This window comes from Oreochromis aureus, linkage group 12, assembly GCF_013358895.1.
Source record: "Oreochromis aureus strain Israel breed Guangdong linkage group 12, ZZ_aureus, whole genome shotgun sequence".
In the NCBI taxonomy this organism is placed as follows: domain Eukaryota; kingdom Metazoa; phylum Chordata; class Actinopteri; order Cichliformes; family Cichlidae; genus Oreochromis; species Oreochromis aureus.
This window is the reverse complement of record NC_052953.1, coordinates 32,738,419-32,759,669: the sequence shown is the minus strand read 5'-3', so window position 1 is coordinate 32,759,669 and position 21,251 is coordinate 32,738,419. Positions and strand designations below refer to the sequence as shown.

The 21,251-nt window shown below is 37.9% G+C and overlaps 1 protein-coding gene across 2 annotated transcripts in view; it reads left to right on the top strand.

Moving 5' to 3' along the window:
• Positions 1–12,457: 12,457 nt before the first annotated feature.
• The window catches only part of tacr1a (tachykinin receptor 1a), a 39,891-nt gene continuing 31,097 nt past the window's right edge, over positions 12,458–21,251 (top strand). For both annotated transcript variants that reach the window (XM_031740878.2, XM_031740879.2), the window contains exon 1: positions 12,458–13,174. In XM_031740878.2, coding sequence (XP_031596738.1) covers positions 12,771–13,174 — 404 coding nt within the window. In that variant the 5' untranslated portion in view covers positions 12,458–12,770. The remainder of the gene's footprint in view (positions 13,175–21,251) is intronic.

The following is a 21,251-nucleotide window of genomic DNA, read 5'->3' as shown; positions in this document are numbered from 1 at the left end:
GTAAATCCAACAGGGCAATGCTGAATAATCCATGTATGTCAGCTAGTGGCCTTCACTAGGGTCATCATCAAGGGCATATGACAAAATGCACTGATCAATAAAGCTGTTCTATATACTGCAATTGTCTCTTGATTTGGATCTCTTCAGACTTTCCTTCATGCACCTTGGAACTAGTGGAAATTGGACCAAAAACCATGTTCCTCATAACATTATTGCTGATGGTGGGTTGCTAGCTGACTCTCTGTGATCCAGTTGCCTAGATAACCCCCTAACATATTTACCACCCTGTGACATGTCAGTCAGAGGCGTCCTCGCTCTCATTGCTAACCTTGAAGTTGAGACAAGTTGGTGACTACTTCGGATCACTAGTGGTTATTTATCCCTTTGTTGCCTGAAATCACAGAATGTGACCATCTTTATGTTCTCTGGTCACCATGTTGCTATCAGTCTCTTTCTGTGTGGATGCCCCTTTGCAAGCAAGTGCAGAGAGATGCAGGTGTGTGTGGTGCATCTATCCATATATAAAGTTTCTTAAACCCTTTTCTAATTTAGGTTTTCTGGTGCATCCGTTAATCATGGTTGTCATACACCCTGGACAGTTCACCATTCTACTGCACAGCTTGAGGTGCACTTGTTAATCACAACTCTTCATTTTTGCTATTTAATCTTCATCATATAAAAACAGCAGGAAAATGAACTTGTGCAATTAGTTAATGGCTTCTTCATACACTTTAGCCTGATTTATTTAGCTTGACAAGCCATTCTTCACTTGGAGATGCTGTTGCAGGTAAATCATTTCAGTGGTGAGTGCAGAGGTGGATGTACATGTTAAACCTCCTCCACATTCTTCATTTAAGACTTTTGAATCAACACAAAAAGTTAGCTGACTAGGTAATAAGATGAGGAACTTAACTTGGCACTTCTCATCACTTACATGCATTTGTCAGACAAGATTGCCTTGTTTCTGTCATGGCTGATCAAACCACACTGCTCAAACCATATAGTCATATCTGTGCTTAAAGCCCAGTGGAATCAAGAATTGAACGAGGGAGATGATATGACTGTTGAAGGACCGCAGGGAGGAACCCAAGTTGTGTGTATTGTTTGCCTAAACAGCTTATTTCTGAAAATAATACGATGCCCAATGTTTTAGTATCTCTTGCAATAAACAAGCGATCAATTCATTTTGCGTAACGTTTATATGACTATGAAATGCCATGTTTCCACTGATGATATACATAGGTGAATGAATGAGAGCCATTTTATATCATTTTGCTGTTTCCATTACAACCAAAAGCATCTGTCACATTTTGGACTTTTATTGCTCACATTGCTTACAACATTATGCCACTTTTCACTCTGACTGACTGGTGCTATTATATTCACATCAAACTCACGCAACACCTCTTTCCATCACAGCAGTTGGGTTTAAGAAGGCCCCGGCTGCCGTGGAGAGATGCACTGATGACAGCTGTTAGAAGCTCAGGCGAAGCTAGCTTTTCTTTCAAGCTGAAAATCAGACGTGACTCGCAAATATTTTTTCTGATTAAAAAAAAAGAGAAGGAAATAGCTTCAGTTTCACCAGCTTCTTCACATGACCAAGGCTGGATTGTATGACATAAACAACTTGCCATCTGCAATAGCTGTACTTTGTACTAACCTGCCTGATAATTTAGCAAAGTTATTGTTAAATTATTAAAATACCTTTTTCATTTACATCTCAGTCTGTGGATCTTTGATGTGTTCAAGTGGATCCACCTTAAATAAAAAAGTATTAAAAGAGTCATCAATGACAGCTGTTGCACCTCTCTTTTCCTTGATATAAAGTATTTCCACAACACTGGATCCATATTATATTTTAATATTTCTCCTGGTTATTTTTTCTTGGAGCAACAGCCCAATTGTTGTTACTCTGAAACATGCACATCAGGGAACATTACTTTTCACTTTAGTTTTATTTAAAGTGCAACTATAAACTTTCAAAATGAAGGCAATAAAAAGCTGGATTATTGAATGCCCACAGCGATCAAATACTAATTCTTCTAAATATGTCCTGGGCCTGGTCCGTCATCCTCAAACTGCCTATTAGAACTCAGTCACTTGCAGGAGGTAGGATGCAAAATTGATTTGACCTCTGTGTAATTTGGTCGGTGCTCTCACTGACCTTGTGGGAAATATGTGTGTTGGCAGTTAATATATGTAATGTCAAGAAGTATTGCAACTGGCATTTTCATTCAGTGAGGAGATGATGGATTTTTGTGTGACTAATTGAAAGAGGAAGGGAAAGATCAACAAATAGTTGCCAGTGTGGCTTTATAGCTTTGCGTTGCTTTTAAGTTTAAATCAGAAAATAATTATTTTGTGTGTTTAAGGTGTGCTGCCAGTCTGTCCGCCGAGAGATTTTTCATTAAAGTATACAACAGTTTGTTTAACAGTGGTGTATGTGTGGTTTATGCAGCCTAACCATATTATTTTATATTGGGATTTCTCCTGTCTCTCTACAATATCCGATATTCCAAAATAAATAAATAAGTAATAAAGACCTAGCTTTAGGTTAGCTTTAGGTGTTTACAAGCAGCAAGTGTCCCGCAGACCGTGTGGGGTGTGTGAGGAGAACCCAAGTGTGGACACGCTTTTGCTTTGAAACTCAGTTTCGAAACAAAAGTGAGCCTTTTATTGTGGCTGATGAACATGAACATCAAAATTTGAACAAAAGTGAAAAGGGGCAAAAGCAAACTGAAAACCTAACTGGGAAAACTAAATAACAAGACAAGAGAAACGAGACTGAGGTACTATGAAACAACTATGATTACTATGACTTACTATGAAAGCTATGACTTACTATGAAAACTATGACTTCTATGACAAGATGTGGGGGAACATAACTCAGACAACGTCACGAGGAACGAATGGAAAAACACAGAATAAATACACAGGAGGTGATGAGGGGAAGGGAAACACATGGGGAAACAGCTGACACAAACATGATGACACCACAGGAGAAAGTGAAACTAAAACAATGAACACAGAACACAAGACCTCTTCAAAATAAAACAGGAGCCCTAACAGGACACAGACATGACACAAGCAAGATAACATGAAACATGACCGACTAATGCACGCAGACTCCACACGACGCACTGAGAAGGGAGACTTAAACACCGGCATACAGAAAGTAAAACACTGAGGACAAGACAGGCCATGTAATAAAGAGAATAGAAACAGATGCATAACTAAGAATACACAGAATAACCTAAACTAAATTTAAAACTCAAGGCAACCTGATAATAATACAAGAACTGAACATCCTTTCCATCTACCTAAGAATTCACAAATAAAACAATAAGACCCAGCCCCTGACAAAAAGTAACACTTTAATTATGTAAGTAACACATAATTAGGAGTAAAAATTGAGTGTTGCAAATGTTAGTGAACGAATTAATCTTCTTCTTATATTTTTCACCCTGGGAAAGCAACTTGCACAAAAACATATGCAAAATCGTTGAGTTCCCTCTCTTACATACAATCACTGCGCTCTCGTTGTAAACAGTACTTTTCTTTTTCATTCTTTTTTCTTTATGCTAAAACCTAGTTTGTGTTGGTGCAACACGTTAGTAAATCTGGCCCTTGCAGCCAGAGTTATTATAGTTTTTCTAATTAGTTTTTGTTTTTGTTTGTTTTTAATTCAATTCAATTTCAGTTTCCAGATTGAATTTTCTTATTTCAGTTCAGTTTTTATTGTTTAATTTTATTTTCATTTTTATTAGTCTCAGTGTTCATCTCGGTGTCTTTTTAATCATTGTTGGATCCACAGCAGATGTCAGGGCCAGATTTAGAAAAATCCACAGCTTTTTAAAAGCTGTTGACTCCGAGTCTTCTAGACATCCCGAGTCTCAATAAACACAAGTCATAATAAATGTTTTGCCAAACTAACAAATACTAAAACTAAGAATATTGCCTCTAAATTTTAACTTTATTCTGGACAGTTTTCAAAATTTACAAAATCCTTTCAAATATTTTTTTTTAAAAATTTACTTTAGTTAACTAAAATGCCTTTTCACATCTAGTTTTGCTTTTCAGTTTAGTTTTCGTTGACTATAATAACCTTGCATTTTTTTGATAGCAGGTGAATCCTCCTCTTATATTTACCCAGAAATACTGGAAGCCAACTCATAGAATTTTATACCACCATCTGAATTTGAATACTACTAATATAACATAATTATTATTGTTATTGAGGTAATTCTCTGGCTTTTAACCACTTCAATTGATTTGATAGAATTTACTTATAGTTAGCGCTATTTGTTGGACAAAGGCTCATTTTTATATAGTTTTGCCTTTGCAGACCACCACAGTGGATTTTAATCCAAATAATCAAGACATGATATCACTAAAGACCTTTAGCTTTAATCCAAGGAGTTTTAATTTTTTTACATTAACTGCTAGAATTACAGTCATTGTTTACATAATCCTCAAAATTAATTGGGCCTACTAACATAATTTTACATGTAAGGATTATTTTGGATACTTGGATGAAAACTCTTTGCAGAGTATGACTGTCTGTAGTTTAGAACCCACTGCTGTGTTTTCTCCTTCTGCCAGGCCTATTTTCTAGCTACCTTTATTTGCTGCTGGATCTCTCTGCATTCAGACTTGTCTTTAATTACAAAAAAGCATGCTCTATTGGGCTGAGATTAGGTGACAGTCTTGAGCATTGAAGAATATACTATTTCATTGATGAGAAACCCGAGAGTTTCATCCATGAGAAACTCTTGGGTCTTGGGTCCGAATGCTTTGAGTCATTATTGTTGGATCATTGGCTGAGTCTGTATAGTGTTGCCCTGTAGACTTCAGAATTTATTAACAGACACTAATGGGATGGTTCCACTGGCAGTCATACACACCCATGCCTTAGCATTAACTCTGTCACGACAGATGATGTGGTGTTCTTTGGATCAGCTCTTCCTATCCTTTTCCACACTTTCATGTATTTAAAGATACAAACAAACAAGTTCTGATCTGGCTCTTTTAGACGTTTCATGACAAAGTCTAATCTGAACTTCTTGTTCCTGAATATAACCAGTGGTTTGCACTTTGTTGTAGACCCTCTATATTTACATTCATGAAGGTGTCTCTTGACTGTTGACTTTGACAATTATTTGCTAACCTCTTGTGTTCTTCACTTGAATTCTCTCATCATACACTTTATCTGTCTTTTAAGCTCTTTTGGTGTTTCTGACTTGGAATTGTATGGGAACAGGCCTCACCTGGTCGTTAAACTGCTTAACAGTCAGTTGACTGATTAACTTTGAGCCTCCAAAACTAGGGGAATGTGTATAGAAAATGCCCATTATTACTAAGCAGTTAATAATTTTGTTAAACTCATGGACTTAAAGCTTAAAGTCTAAACTTCAATAGCATCTTGATTTTGGATCCACTATGGTAAGTTAAGAAGCAAAACTAGATAAATGATTTCTTTGTCCTGTAAATTATGGAGCTAACTGCAGTTATTAGTTTTAAAAAAAAAAAAAAATACCTGCAAAACCAAAAATATTACATCAGCCTTAACAGGTGCTAATGCAAAATATTGGCATGCCTGCAGGTTAAATTAAAGAAGCAAACTTTTTTTTTTTTTCTGCTAAACATTCAAGCATTAGCACATTAATTATAAAAGCTCCAATGAAAACTCAGCAGTAGGACCATGCTGAATATTTTAGGGGAGAAAAACAGAGGGATGTGCCCAGAAAGTAAATATTCATTTTTTATACAATTCCCACAAATCATTTACAGCCTAATTTAATTATATGTAAGATATTTCAGTGCACACACTTTTAATGAATGTAGAGGACTATATATTTGTATACATAGAAGTACATTTCCCATCCTGCATGCATGCCTTAGAAGGGAAAGTTATTCAGACTGACCTGGTAATTTCATGGCTAGAGCTGTGCAGTGAAATGTGGATGGAGTTGGAAATGAGTAAGAATATTTAACTGTTGTGCGTGCCAGTCTGTTATCATTCATAGCTGTGGCTTCTTCTCACACCTTTATTCTCCAGGATGGTGCTCTGACTGTTGTGATGAAGTGGACATTTAAGAGGGGATCGAAGCTTCCCTGGAGACAACTGCAATGTCCTTGAGCAGAAGCAAAATCGACACAGTTGGATGCTATCAATAATTTATTTTCGGAGAATATCTTTTTTTTTTTTTTAATTAGTATGTTGCTGGTGTCACTGACGAACTTTTGGCCCAGTTTGGCCACAATTCAATGATATTAAAGTAAAAGTAAAAATTGCAGAAAACCAGACAGCTGTCAGGAATGAAACCACTGTCACATTGCACAAAATGGTATGCTTCCCTTGCGTAGTTCCCTGTCCCGCTGGGTGATAACAGACATTTCATTCTGTTTTTAATAGTGGCAAAAAAGAACAACACTGAGATCATGGGCCCAAGCAGTACAGCAATACTAACATGCTTCAAAACAACGATCTTTGTCTACAAGGACAAATACTTCATAAATGCTTGTCCTGTATACTCTGTTACCTTATTGTAAACTATGTCCAGCTGTGCATGTCTTTGCATGTGTGTTTGACATGACATCAAGATTTCATTTCTAAAATAAAACCAATGCATGCTTCAAAGTTATGGTTAAAAACCACCTCCATGCACTTTTTTTGGGTGTATTTGTTTGTGACACATAACAAAGTTTTACATTCATTTATTTACCATGGTAATTGCAAAGTGAAAATCTGGTGTCAGTAATTACATCACTGACATTGTCAAGGTTAATGGGGTTTAGGAAGCTATTTAGCATTCTGGGCAACTATCCACCTTAGAAAATGCTGCTTTTAGTACTAAACATCTACTGTTTAAGGTTGAGACTCTTATCTTGCACCAGTGCTCTGTCATACTCATAAAAATATTCATATTTTAATAAATAGGAATAATTCTTTCAGAACACCTTTAACCCAAGCCTTCAAAGGCTCATGTTGTACACTACAGTATTGTAACTCTTCATAAAAGAGAAATAATATTTCAGTATGGAGATTAGGGTGAGGATAATTCAATGCTCTGTTAACTAGGCTCTCTTCATGAACCCTCCAAATGCTTTCAGGTATTTTATTTTTTGATCTTATTGTACTTCCAAAGTTATACAAGTCCAGTTTTTCTTGTTTTAGAAAACTTTAGCAGAATTTCTGCTTGATAGATCTCAAGCTAGTTTACCACTATTTTTGCCTGAACAGTGTGCTTGATTAACATCTGAAAGATCAAATGACACCTCATGTTTCCTCTTACACCTTCAACAAATTCCTTTTCCTTCTCGTTCCTGTGATGCATTCTGGTCCATGTGTCAAAATTGTGTTTGTGATACTTCAGCAGCTAGCTACTGCTACAAGTGAAGATGAAGGTAAATTGAAATGCATTGAAATGCTCAATAAATATCACACAACAGCTTTTCACATATTGTCCTGGTAGGTGGAGAAAGTAAGAAAGCGAGGACAGGAGGGAAAGATGACAGATTATTTTCAAAGGTAAGGGTGGCTCAACAAGTGACTTTCTATAAACTGGAAATTTAAAGATTATTTATAATGTCCTAATTAAGTTTAGAGTTTTTAAATTAGATAACTGGATATATACATGCTGTGTTGCTTAATTGTGTTCTTGAATTACACCAATTTTTGTGTTATTCAGGGGTTGCATGGAAAACTGGGGATATTTAGGGCAGGATAAACTGGTTAAAGTCATATGTCATGTAAACTGAGGAACCAAAATGCAGACTCATGGACAAATGTTAACCGAAAACAAGCTTTTATTTAATATAAATCAAAACTCCAGCAGGAAAAGCGGGAACATGGCGTAAACACTGGGAGCAAGGAAATCTACAGAAGCACTACACACCACGGGATGTAAAGTAACATAAACTGGAACTTTTATTATTGTAGCGTCTTTACAACATAAAGTGTCTTGAGGGAACTGTTGTTGTGATTTGGTGCTATTTAAATGAATTGAGTTGAATTGGAAGCTGGAAACAGGCTGCGGAAAAACGGATGACATGACAAATGGCAATTAGAGACTCAGACAATTTATACACACAGCAATGAGGCAAGGGGCAAACAGGTGGGAGACAGCAGGACACAGCGGGAACAAATCATGGCTAATGAGACTCAAGAAGTTAAACTCAGCACAAGAGAGCAACAGTGTAATGCCCATGGACACTTTAGCAGTGTTGTCAACTCCTCAGTAAGGAAAATCGCTATTGGTTGTCCTAAAAGTCGCTAGAAGTCGCTAAATGACGTCATCACCTAATTTGCATAATTGGTCATGCTAATGTAATTGTAACCTATGTTGTTGGAGAGAGAAATAACATCGTGGAAGAGACATAAAGTGAGTAAAAAACGTCCTAAATGCATTTAGAGTTTATTTAGAACTACAAATTAAATTTCTTTTAGCAATTATTGTTTTTTTTAATGTCACAATTCCAACCCTGCTCCTTTACCCGGGCTTGGACTGGCAAAAGTGATCCGAAATAGGCACTCTGGTGGAGTTACTTTGTGTGTGTGTGTTTATAAGTAGTTTTAAACCTTGTGATCCACAAAACAGCATAAGAGTAAAAGAGTAAAAGAAGAACTGACTGTGTTACAGCACCCGCTGCTTGTTGAGAGTAAAAGCTATATGCGCTTTCACGTCTTTTTTTAGCGACTTTTTAAAGAAAAAAAGTCGCTAGGGGGTCTGAAAACTCGCTTAATATAGCTTAATATCTCTCTTAATATCGCTAAGTTGGCAACACTGCACTTTAGAAAGGTCTTCTAGGGCAGAGGTTCCCGCCCCCTGGGGGGGCGCGGTATGAAAAGAAAAAAAAAGAAAAAAGAAAGCTTGGACACTGCTAGCATAATGGACAGGTTTTTGACGGGGTTCCCACACAAACGCAAAGCAGGAGATGAAGCATCGCCAAATATGTTTCCAAACCAACTTCCTTCCAAGCCAAAGACTAGAAAATATATGTGAAGCATATCTTCCTTTGGCTTCACCTGCACAAGTGCCAAGGTAGGTCTCCCCTGCAAAATTAGTTTCCCTGCGTCGGGAGCAGCGCTGGGCTCTCCAAATCACGGACAAACAGTATCCAGCAATGTTGATTTTTAGTTCACAAACACTTCTTGTAATAACTAACTACTCCTGACATTTTGGAGATGTTAGCTCTTTATACAGTAAAGTTACAGTGGGATACAAATAATATCAGGCTGATCCTGCCGTAATTTGTTCCCCGGTTCAAATCACGGACAAACAGTATCCAACAGCTGTTTTTGTTTTTGAACCCATTTTGCACAGAGAGGCATTTTTTGAAAAATGTATTGATAGCGATGTTGAAAATTATTACACAGGAAAAAAAACAACTACACGTAAAATAATTACACACCGTGATGCTTTCTAAATGGAGGGACAGTAACTGCGTGTGTATATGTAAGCGTGTAAAACCTGAAGATAGTCAGATTAACAGTATTTTGTCTCTATCTGCCATTCTGCAATCCATCTCATGTAAACAATAACGTGGTGCACAGCGTGACGTGAAAAGAGGCACCTTTGTCGTTGAGTGACGAACTCTGTAATCCTCGTCCACACATAAACGCAGAAAAGGAGTTTTAAATAATCTCCGTTTTCGGTGAATCGCAACGCCGTTTACGTGTTGACGAAAAGCCCAAACGCACAGAAACAGCTGCGTTTTCAAAAATACCGGTGTAGGTGTGGACGTAGCGTAAAAGAGTTAGTAGTATATTTTATTACTACCTGTAATTTATTGCCGTTTACTTGTATTTACTAAATGTTTGAGGTGTGAAATAAACCGCAATGGAGCAAAATATGGGTGGGTGGGTGGGTGTGTGTGAGAGGGGGGGGGACAGAGGACAACTTGTTCAGGGGGAATTAACTAATTAAAGACTTTATGAAATATGACCTTTACAACTATCATGGGGCAAAGCCTAAAGGAGTATTTCTGACCTGACACCATTAGAATAAAATACTAATTTCTTTAAAATGTATAGCTAATAAATGACTGAACGCAGTCAAAATACAAATAACCCCCTTTTTTCTTAATAAGGCAATAAACAAATGGGCACTAAAAGAGTGGGGCTACATAAGTACCCAGCTGGGTGCTGGGTAGTTAGCATTCACACAGAGTGAGCATTCAAGAAAGCAATGAAAGGAGCAGCGGTAATAAAGATAGAAAATACTGGAGTATCAAAGTTGTGAATGCATTCACAAGAATGCAGTATTATTCTGGTAATCACTAAATTTCTATTATAGTAAGACATGGTGGCCTCGAATTTTTGGCTTTAAATAAAGAGATGAGTCTTATCACATTTGGAAGGTACAGACTGTTCATGGAATTCTATTTGATGTCTACAAGATAAGCTCAGAGATAGTCAAGTCATACAAGCATCTTACTGAGTGAATAACTATGTGCTCAAGACTGAAGCAGCTCAGAGGACTCTTTCCTCAGTAAAAAAGCAAACTGAATATAAAGGAAAAGAAAATCCTCTAAAGAATTTAAAGCAGGTGTAAGTACTGTATTATATTATGAATCAAAAAGTGTTAAACTCAATTCAGATCTTATTGTAATGTAAATGTCAGTAATGTAAATGTGGTGAAGACCGTTGAGAGGTCAGTAAGACTAGAGAAGCACTGTATAAATGCCAGATAGTTAAAATATTTATCACAGCTACAACATTTTTGGCACTAAAGACTCCCTTATTCCAGTGATAGGAGTTTTGGTTCCTTCTTGTCACACTCTCTAGTCTTTCAGTACCGTAAATAGTTCAATGGCAAGCTGCAAAGAAATCCTCTTAATGAGTTCATTCATTCTCTCACATTACTTTTCCTGACAGACCTAAAGACAGAACTTTCTGGCTAGATATAAAGACAGGACAATGCCCACATCTATCTCATTGTCATTAACATCTTACCATGAAAGCCCTATTGGTATATTATCTTAGCAATATATGTCTGATCATCTCATGATATGATTGTCACGGACCCGGCTCTGGAGGACTCGGGGGTCCGTGAGCAGGATGGACCATTATTATTATTATTATTATTATTATTATTATTATTATTATTATTATTATCATTATTATCATTATTATGGTTATTTGGGGATGTGTGTTTGTCTGCACAATGCTGTGTTATTCTGTGGTCCACTCGTTATATGTATAGGCAGGGTGTGGGTGTATAGGTGTGGCTGTAGGATGGAGGACAGCCACCTGCAGGCCTGATGGGTGTGGCCCTGCTGGAGGACTGGCCACACCTGAAGTCCCTGCCACACACCTGCTGCTGATCTGGGCTCGTCGGGGGAGCTATTTAGGAGAGTGTTGGAGCTCCCACCGGCGCAGGATCATTAAGCTAGACTCCAAGTCAGTGTGTGTAGCATTAGGTAGTACGGATCGTGTGTATGCGCGGGGTCAGTGTTAACGGCCGCTTCTGTTATTGTCCTGCAGGTGGAACGAGGGACCAGAAGGGCAGCACGCACAGGGTGTGCAGAAACACAACTGCCGGGAGCACGAGCACGGACGTCAGAGGGGAACACACACACGGGAGTCTAGGGAGCAAAGGGGGTTTATTGTGCATCTGTTACCTCACTGTAAATAAACGCACTGTTCACACACAGAGCACCGCGACTGGGTCCTCATTCCCCATATCCCCACGGTCTGCCAGCCAGACCGTGACAATGATATGATATGATATGAACATATGTAAGGACTGTACGAAGAACCTTGTGAAAAGAATGACAGGACTGCAGGTTTTTCATTTATATCCTGTGAAACAATCAATCTTCAATCAAACCTCTCCAGTCCAGAATCCAAGACCACAAGAGGGGGTAGTGAGTGAGAGGAACTAGGTGTTCATTATGGCACCCCATCACTCTACACAACAAGCCACAGTAAGAAAAAAAGGTCATTTTCATAATGTAAACCAGAACCAAGAAGTGACAAATTTAACAGTACTTTAGGTAGTGAGAACGCCATGAGTGTTAAGAGACATAAATTGTGCAGTAAGTAATTTTTATGTAATGTGTAAATTTGGGGTCATTTGAAAAGAAGTCAAACAATGTTTCCTTATCTTACATTGTAATTATGAAGTAACATATTTTCACAAGTGGTATTTATCTTTTATTTTCAAATTGCACGAACAATGCCAAAAAAGATTGTATATATTGTTATTATTGTACATAATAACTGAAATTGTCCGTGAAGGAATTATAATAAAATTACATCAGATAAAGTATTTAGGCGTAGTAATCTAGCTGGCATCCCCTTACAGCCTACATGGGTGCACTGAAGAAGTCACCTGAATCCGTAATCATAATTACCGAGCCAGCCTGTTGGACGGGAGCGCAGAAGCTCTCTTCAAAAGCTGGTGTGCAGCCGCTCAGTCGGAGCAGAGGAGCAGCGGGAGGACAGCACACAGACGGAGCTGAGCTGTTAAAATTGCCAGACTCGTTCTGGTGCGCGTAAAAGACGCCTTTCTGTTTTTACGCACAGCAAAAAAGGGGAAACGTGCAAAGATTAATATGGAAGTTTCGACATCAAATACTTTTTCTGATTCGTTGACTTTATTATTTGTAGGAGAGCGGACTCTCCGCAGACTACAACTGTACACTTAGAAACGAGCGTGAAGCTTTCGGAAACTTTCCAACATTCACTTTGCGTTTGGAATCGTTAACTTAGTCGTGTAATTAATTGGGGTTATTTAGTGACAATTTCGCTTGTAAACAGTAAAATGGATCTTTTATTTAGTACCACCAATGCGCCAAATTGGACCAGCAGCTCCAATGACACCAATAACGGGACCATTTACTGGAACCAGTTTGTGCAGCCGGTCTGGAAAATCGTCCTCTGGGCCATTGTCTACAGCTGTATAGTTATCGTGTCCGTAGTAGGTAACATCACAGTCATCTGGATTATTATGGCGCACAAACGCATGAGGACTGTCACCAATTATTTTCTCCTGAACCTCGCGTTCGCCGAAGCGTCCATGTCTGCATTCAACACGGTGATCAACTTCACCTACGCGGTGCACAACGAGTGGTACTTTGGACTCGACTACTGCCGCTTCCACAACTTCTTTCCGATCGCGGCTGTGTTTGCCAGCATCTATTCAATGACTGCCATCGCTCTGGACAGGTAAGCTTCTGTTTTCACAGCCAGTCTGCTTTCAGAATACACGAGAAATGTACCCCAAGTGTTTGGTACTGGAAAACACCCGTAAACACCCGAGACCGTCTAATAAAATCTGGCCATTCACTGTACAGTTTGTTTCAAAATTCCAAGAAAGTGAAGAGTACATCCATACATATCGATCATTATGAAAACAGACTACTGTTGATTTCTAAGAGCGTATAGGTGTGGTAAAAAAAAAAAAAAAAAAAGAAAGAAAGAAAAAGAAAAAAGGTGCAAATGCTTTCATATTGTTTTTACTCGTATGGTTAAATATTACGGACTCCGTGCTCTTTGGAAAAATGTTTGAAATTCCATGAGAAACTTCCTTCACTAGTTGGTGTAAAAGTAATACTGACAGTATTTGTTGTCCTTCGCTGCCTCTTTTGTTTGCATATGGCGAAACAATGCGTGACGCACAGGAAGCGCAATAAACAGCCATGGTTAATGGTTTATTGCCTTCTGGATCAAACCCTTATCAAATAAGAAAAAAAGCAAAGCAAAGCTGTTGCTAAACGTTTTGTGCATTCATTTTATGTCTTCATGTATACTCCTGTTACTGAAAATATATCCTCTGGGGGAAAATATTTCTTCATTTCTAAGGCTTTGCTCGCTCTTAATGAGCAACCTTGTGTAGGAACACGTTGCACCAATGGGGCGGCACCATAATAATCCTGAATGAAAATGAATGGATAGAAAGCACTGCTCTATTTGAGTAGGTGTTTGTGTGAGTGATAAATGTGTGTTGTTGTCCTTGTGTGTTGTGTATGTAAATCTGTGAAGTATCTATCTATATTTCCATGTAGGTAATTCTCTCTGTGTGCAGGAAGGAGTGTGTGAAAATATGTGCATTGCCCAGTTTGAAACACGTTTATATGTGTTATCTGTAAGTGTGGGTGGATGTGGGTGGGTGTACATTTGAGACATCCATTTTCTTGCTTAACCACATGAAGCTGTGTTTGCAGCTCTGTATTTTCTGCATCTCAGGACATAATAGCTACTAATTGTCTCACTGTGGAACACCATTAATCTGAACTTTCCAAGATTAAGTGAGTGATTGTTAGAGCTGAACAGAGAGCAAAAGGGAAGCAACCACACATGCTATATTCAGTCTGCTCACTGCAAACATGCTGTTATGAGGAGTTTGCCAATCAGGTGATATAGGAATCTAGCTATCAACACGCATCCACGCAACATAACCATGATTTTAAAATCCTCTTAGAGGAACCTTACCTTTACCTTGAAGGCCCCACATGTATGCAGCTAGGAAAAGATAGTATTTCAAAATATTTCAGAGATGTTGATGATTAAGCTGGAGGTAGACACCCACTGTGACCCATCATTCACAAACAGCACTACCTTCACAGTTAACATTTCATCTCTTAATGACATAGATATAAAATCATTTCTGTCTGTTGATCGTATGTTTGATGAATGTGTTAAACGGGGGAGGTGGAGCAGTGTTGCTGTAGCTGATAAGACGTTTCTTTTCTTATCTCCATCCTTTTCCTCCGTGTTTCTGGGGTGCTCTTGCACTGCACTGCCCACAGATCAGCAGTACAGCTGCGTGCTCAAATCAGTGTGCTGCTCCAATGCTGACTGTATTGAGGTAATTGGGAAAAAAACAAAACAAACTCAGCTGTAGAAAAATCTACTGGGGCTGTATGTGGATTCATTGGGTCCTTTATAAAATGGAGTTTTCAATTTCTTTCGCCCTGGATTTTGGGTAGAGGGAAGTAAGAGAATTTGTCAAAGTAGCAAAACAGTACAAACCTAAAGCCTCTGATTACTGTAGTGGGAAAAAGACTATAACACACGAATGTATTCCTCAGTATTTTGATGATTAAATTTAATCAAAATTCATGGTTAGCACTGTTGCCTCACAGCAAGAAGGTCCTGAGTTCAATTCCACCATCAGGCCAGGGTCTTTCTGTGTGGAATTTGCATGTTCTCTCCGTGTTTGTGTGGGTTCTGTCTGGGTACACTGGCTTCTTCCCACATTCCAAAGATATGCAGTTAACGGGGATAGGTTAATTGGTAATTCTAAATTGCCCAGAGGTGTGAATGTAAGTGCAAATGGTTGTCTGTCTCTATGTGTTAGACTGGCGACCTACCCAGGGTGCACCCTGCCTCTCTACCTAAGAGAGCTGACCCCGAAAAGGATGAGTTGAAGAGAATGGATGGATGGCATTTCACTGGCATGGTGGTGCAGTGGTTAGCACTGTTGCCTTTAACCAAGAAGGTCGTATATTTGAATCCATGGGTGAGCTTGGGGGCTGTCTGTGTGACATTTGGGCACTCTGGCTTCCTCCCATAGTCCAAAATAAAGCTTGTTCAGTTCATATTCTAACTAGTAGGTGTTAATGTGAACATGAATGGTTGTCTGTCTGTGACTGGTGACCTCTGCAGGTTGTACTCCACCTCTCACCATTTGACATTAGATAAATTAGTGTCTTGTGAACTACACTGTTGAAGTCTTATCTTTGGCAATCATTTGTAGTTTATTATTAATATTTAGTTTATTATTACGTTTCTCCCACAAAACGCTACGTCCAGATGAACAGATTCAACTTTTGGAGATATTAATATTATTATTAAGTTAGTAATGGGTAGCTGACATGGTTACATAAACTGTATATAAAAGATGGATGGTCTGAAAAGTAAAGTTTGCATGTGATTCCTACAAAATTTATGCGTTAATTGAGTTTCACCTGTGACATCTTGGAGCCTGCTCAAAGGAGGAGGGTTTCCCTCGGTATGGCAACTCTTTGAGCTGATCTCTCCCAATAAAGTGTAATCCTGTAAATGATGAAATATGTTACTACTATAATATTCAAGTCTGTGTTTTGTTTTTAATTCCATGGTGAAGTTTTTGTTGTGTGTCTAGCAACTCAGGTACAAAAACACCTGATATGTCGTGGATAAGTGGATATATCGGAGCCTTTACAGGCTTGCTGTGGGATACTCGTAGATCCGTGCCTCTTCAGTACCCCGTGAAAGGGTTTTCTCCAAAGGCCTGAGAGGTTATTACCAAAAATAGAAACCGACTGAGCAAAGTAAAGTGGAAAGAAGAATATTATTTCCCAATAAAAATGAAGTTACCATCACCCCAGTATTCATAAGTACAATCATTGTCTCAGCATTTGAAAACACTGCAACAGTTTTAACATAAGCATCTCATGTCCTGTTGAATTTATTTAAACACTGACAAGTTTTTTGTCATCTATAGACTTCTGTTACCATTACTCACACATTAATAATAAAAAGAAAATCAGATTAAGCTATTTTTATTTCTATTCTAGGCAGTGATTGTTCCTATGCTGACACTTACGAATGGTTGAAATGGCAATAAGGTTTTGACCAGCAGAGGCGGGTTTGTGTGCACATGAATCTCAAGAAATGATTTTTTTGTAGAACCGATCAGATGGAAAGCTCCCATCTTTTATGCACCATGTGTTGATAATTTCTTTGAATAGAAAGGTGTGGTTAGGAAGTAGAAACCCTTCTAAATAAACTGCAATTGAAACACTATATTTGTGTGAGTCTCTGTGTTTATGTGAAAGCTCTTGAACTCAAAACTCTCCATTCATCAAGATTAGTTACTATATAAAGCAACACAGTGCACAGTGTTTTTCCAGGATGGATGATGGCATTGATATTATTAAGTATCCACATTCTGAGTGTGCAAAATTATAGATATGATGCTCTCCAAAGGGCTGTAATGGGATAAAACGTACTTCCTGCTTACTGCAAACAAACACATAATGCAACGGCCACATTTTACAAAGTGCCAAAAACATCTGTTTTTCAACAACAGTTGACTGTGATGGTGAAAAAGTATAAGAAGTCTTTGTTTGAAATCAGCTCTGTAATTCACCATTGCAGATTTCAAATAATTGAGATTTTAAAGCAATATGTTACAATACTCATAAACCAGAAGTCCTTAATTGCTCATCTGAGTAAATGTATGTGTTTTTATTTAAAAAAAATATGCAGAATGTACTGGCCTTTCACCAGCCCCTTTGTAAAAGGCATCAAGGAATATACTCCAGCTTTCAGGGGTTAGAGAGTGCAGAAATTGCTGAATATTGTTCAATAGTATTAACTTATAGTACTTATAGTAGTAATAGTATGTACTTATAATCACTGTGCTCACTGCAAGTGTGGAGGGTTTGACAGAAAATTCTTATTGTCTCTATCAGCCATATTTCTCTTCCATTTTGTTCCTGTCATTGCAGATAGCCGTTTCATCTTGTTTCACTCCCTGATGATAATTTTCCCTTATGTTCATTCTTAAGAGCTGCTGGTATGTAGTAATGAGTGGTTTACTCAGAGTCGATAGGTTGCAATTATGAACACCAAGGATTCTGAATCAGCCAGTAAGGCATGAGTATGCATGTTCAAGTGCCCATTAGTCTAAAGAAACTCTTAATCTACTGATTGGACCGAATGAGTCAGACAGACACTATATGCCAATTAGCTTCATGCATATGCATTAAAGGGGAATTAGCCTAATGTTTTCTAAGCTATTAATGGATCAGCTAAAAGTTATTTAATGAAACTAAGGAACCTTTTAACCTTACCTAAGAGCAATGCCAGATTTGACATCAATATGGGGAGCAGGAGCTGAAATTAAATTAGATGTAGTTCAGTTGGTCCTGCAGGGCAATACTTTGCTTCAGTTAGTTTACCTGAACAGGCAGCAGCATTCCTGAAGAAGAAAGAATCTGCTCTCTAAGGAGCTCCTCTTTAAAGCGCTTTCTGCTTTGTTGGTAGCATTAACAACTGACTTTGAATAGATTTCGGTGATGGTGAAGTTTACATGCTGCTGTTTTGCCTTGAAAATAAAAGGATATTTATTGCTGAGGAAAAGTGGAGAATTAAAACGTTTTTACAATTACAAAGTTAGAGCCATCAAACAACCAACTTTGATATTCCCGTCTAAATCAGAGCATCTTAGGATATTTCAGCTTAGTCATTTTATTCAGATTTCAAAATCAGCAAAAAAACCTCTAAACTCCTCACATAATTATGAAATTATGTGATGGTCATCAATAAACATGCTATCCAGCAGATCAGAGACTAATGCTTACAGAAAACAAATGAATAGTCTAATATGAGGTTGTACTGAATTTTAGTTTATGGTTTTCACTTTTAGTGTTTGCCAAAATGTTTCCATTTCATGCCAGCATTTTGGCTTGTCTACAGCTTGTTCTTCCAAAAATGTAATTGATTCCTGAGACATGAGAGAAAATTGTTGTTAGCATATGACAGAAAAATCATGGCACAGCAGAATACTGAGGCTTAGAATAGCTTCACATACCTGCTGGCCCTGCTAAGCATGTATGCAGCTGTTTTGGGGTTCATGTTTGTTGGCATGTAAAAAGATCCACATGGGAGCAATGCATGTAGTAGAGTAGAGTAAATGTAGCATTAATTTATAAGTCACTTCAGGTTTGAGTTACAGTTCTTTCTACTTTATGGCAAAGCATCCTGCATATCAGATTTACTAATTACACCTAAGTTTTTACTCTGGTGATTTTATCATTTTCACCAATAACAACAGCAGTTTTGGGGTTATTCTGTTTTGAAACGGTATCTGTGACTGGTTTATTTCCTTAATAATGGTAATAAAGCATTATTACAGCATTTATACAACCAACAATTGTTAGTAAACCATTAGTTGTTCTCAATAACGATAAACCAATAATATAGACTAGGAGAATAGGGAAGAAAGTAACTTTGAACGTATTATGGTTGCTAGTGCCAAACAGCTAATCTACTGAGATTTCCCCAACCATCTCTAGGGTTTCCAGAGAATGTACCAGAAAATGTCGAGTGAACAGCAGTTCTTTGGATGAAAATGCCTTGTTGATTTCAGAGATCAGAGGAGAATGGTCACACGCTTCAATCTGATTAAAAAGGGAACAGTAACTCAAATAATCAGGAGAAGTCCACACTGCATATCGTCCTGTCAGCTAAGCACACTAAACTCAGACTATAGTTTGCATGGAGGTCATCAAATTGAACAACAGAAGATCGGAAAAACGTTGGCTGATCTGATGAGTCTCAATTTCTGCAGCAACATTTGGATGAATCTGATGTGAATGACAGGAAAGCACGAGTCTATCCTGGCTTTGTATCAATGGTTAAAGGACACTTTGGGCCCCTTATTACCAATTGAGTTAAACTCCACAGCCTAGGGTTAGGGTTAGGTTTCTTATGACTGCTTCTAGCAGAATTACGCATCATGCCACAAAACTCAACTCATCTCAAAGTGGCTCCTTGAACATGACACCGTTCAATGTAATCAAATGGCCTACACTGTTACCAGATCTCAATCTTGGCCACAGAGAATTTAAACAGCTCTTTAGGCAAAATGGGGTTTAACCCAGTACTAGCAAGGTGCACCTAATGCTGACCAATGAGTGTACTTGTAGCTGTTCTACAGAGCATTAAGAATTTAAATTTGTTATTAGTAATCAATTACAGCTACCAGCTGAACCACATTAGTTGCCAAATTAGAAAGTGATGCCAAGAACAGCAGCACAACAGTAACAATGGCTCCCAGTTCTTTTCTTACAGGTTCCAGTTATTTCTCTGCTGAGATCAGAGACTTTATAAATGGGCATAACCATTTAAAGACTTGAGTTTGACAATTTGACCATTGTTTTTGTTTTTTTGTTTGTTTTTAAAAAATTATTATTTCATTTAATTATTTAATTATTTAATTTGGTAGTTAGCTAATACTAAAGACGACTAGCTAGCGTGGTTAGCTAGGTGCTTGCAAAATCTCAATGTGATATTATGGATTGGTAATGTTGGCTGGTAAAGAACAGGATTAAAACTAAGCTGTTGTAACAGAACTAAGTAAAGAGCTACTCTGTAGAGTGCCTTTTACTAGATGACAAAACGGCACTTACTTCATTTAACTTCAGCTTTAAAACTATTTAAACATTAAAAATCTTCCCACTCCCACCAGCTGTCATGAAAAACTCGGCGTATCTCTTTCTCTTAGACCAGAGTTAAATACATTCATTTCTGCTGTAACATTGAGCCTTAGGGAGATCTATGGCAACTGATGGGCTTTTGTAACTTGTGTGGCAGTTTCATTTTTCAACCCAGAATTGACAAGCATCAACTTCTGGAAGGTACTTCAATAGTTGCTGCTTGATAAAAATGCACTGCAAAAATGAGAATCTGAATCAAAGAAACTGTACATTTTAAAGGTGTAACTATTTGTGTTGACATCCATCTGTTGTGATAAATGCCACTTTCTTTTATAAAGGAATCCTTTAAGGGTACCACTTAATCAACAATCAATATGACTGAGGAGTAAACAAAGAAATGAGAAATCACCAGCTGAGACTGGATCAAAGCAGATGAAGTATTTTTTATATTTACCTACTATAGCTGGAGGACAGCTTACAGCAGGAAAAGCAGGTCTTAGGAGGGGTTTATGTGCTGCATACCCAATAGAGCCTAATGTGTTCTCCTCTCCATCTCATGTCCTTCCTCCAATTTCCACATCTTCCTTTCCTGTTCTGTCTGCTATCTCCAGAGGGACCATCATGGGGAGTTATTCTGGCCTCTGCCTCCCTTCTGCTTCTCCATGATTCATGCCTTGTGCATAAAAAATGGGAAGAAAGGGATCACTCCTCACGAGAGGATTCTCTGACGTAACTAATCAGGAAAAATGCTGACAGAGCATTGCTTTGCTTTGCAAATTAGCATAAAAATTAGCACAGAATTTTCATTTGATGCTATTAAGTTTTCTCCCATTTGAGTCCCCAAACTATGCACACATTTAATCCAATTTGTTTTATTTGTTAATTAATATGCAAAACCACAATCTAGTTCAATATCCAATTAGGCACTCCACAAAATTGAAACATCAAGTTCAATTTATTAATCAAGGTAAGTAAGAATAATGCTGATACAACAACAAACTGAGAGATTAAAATGGAAGAGTGAACAAACTGATAAAACAAACATGCTAAATAGCCATGCTAGTGAAACCTAGAAACCTGCTATATTATGTTTA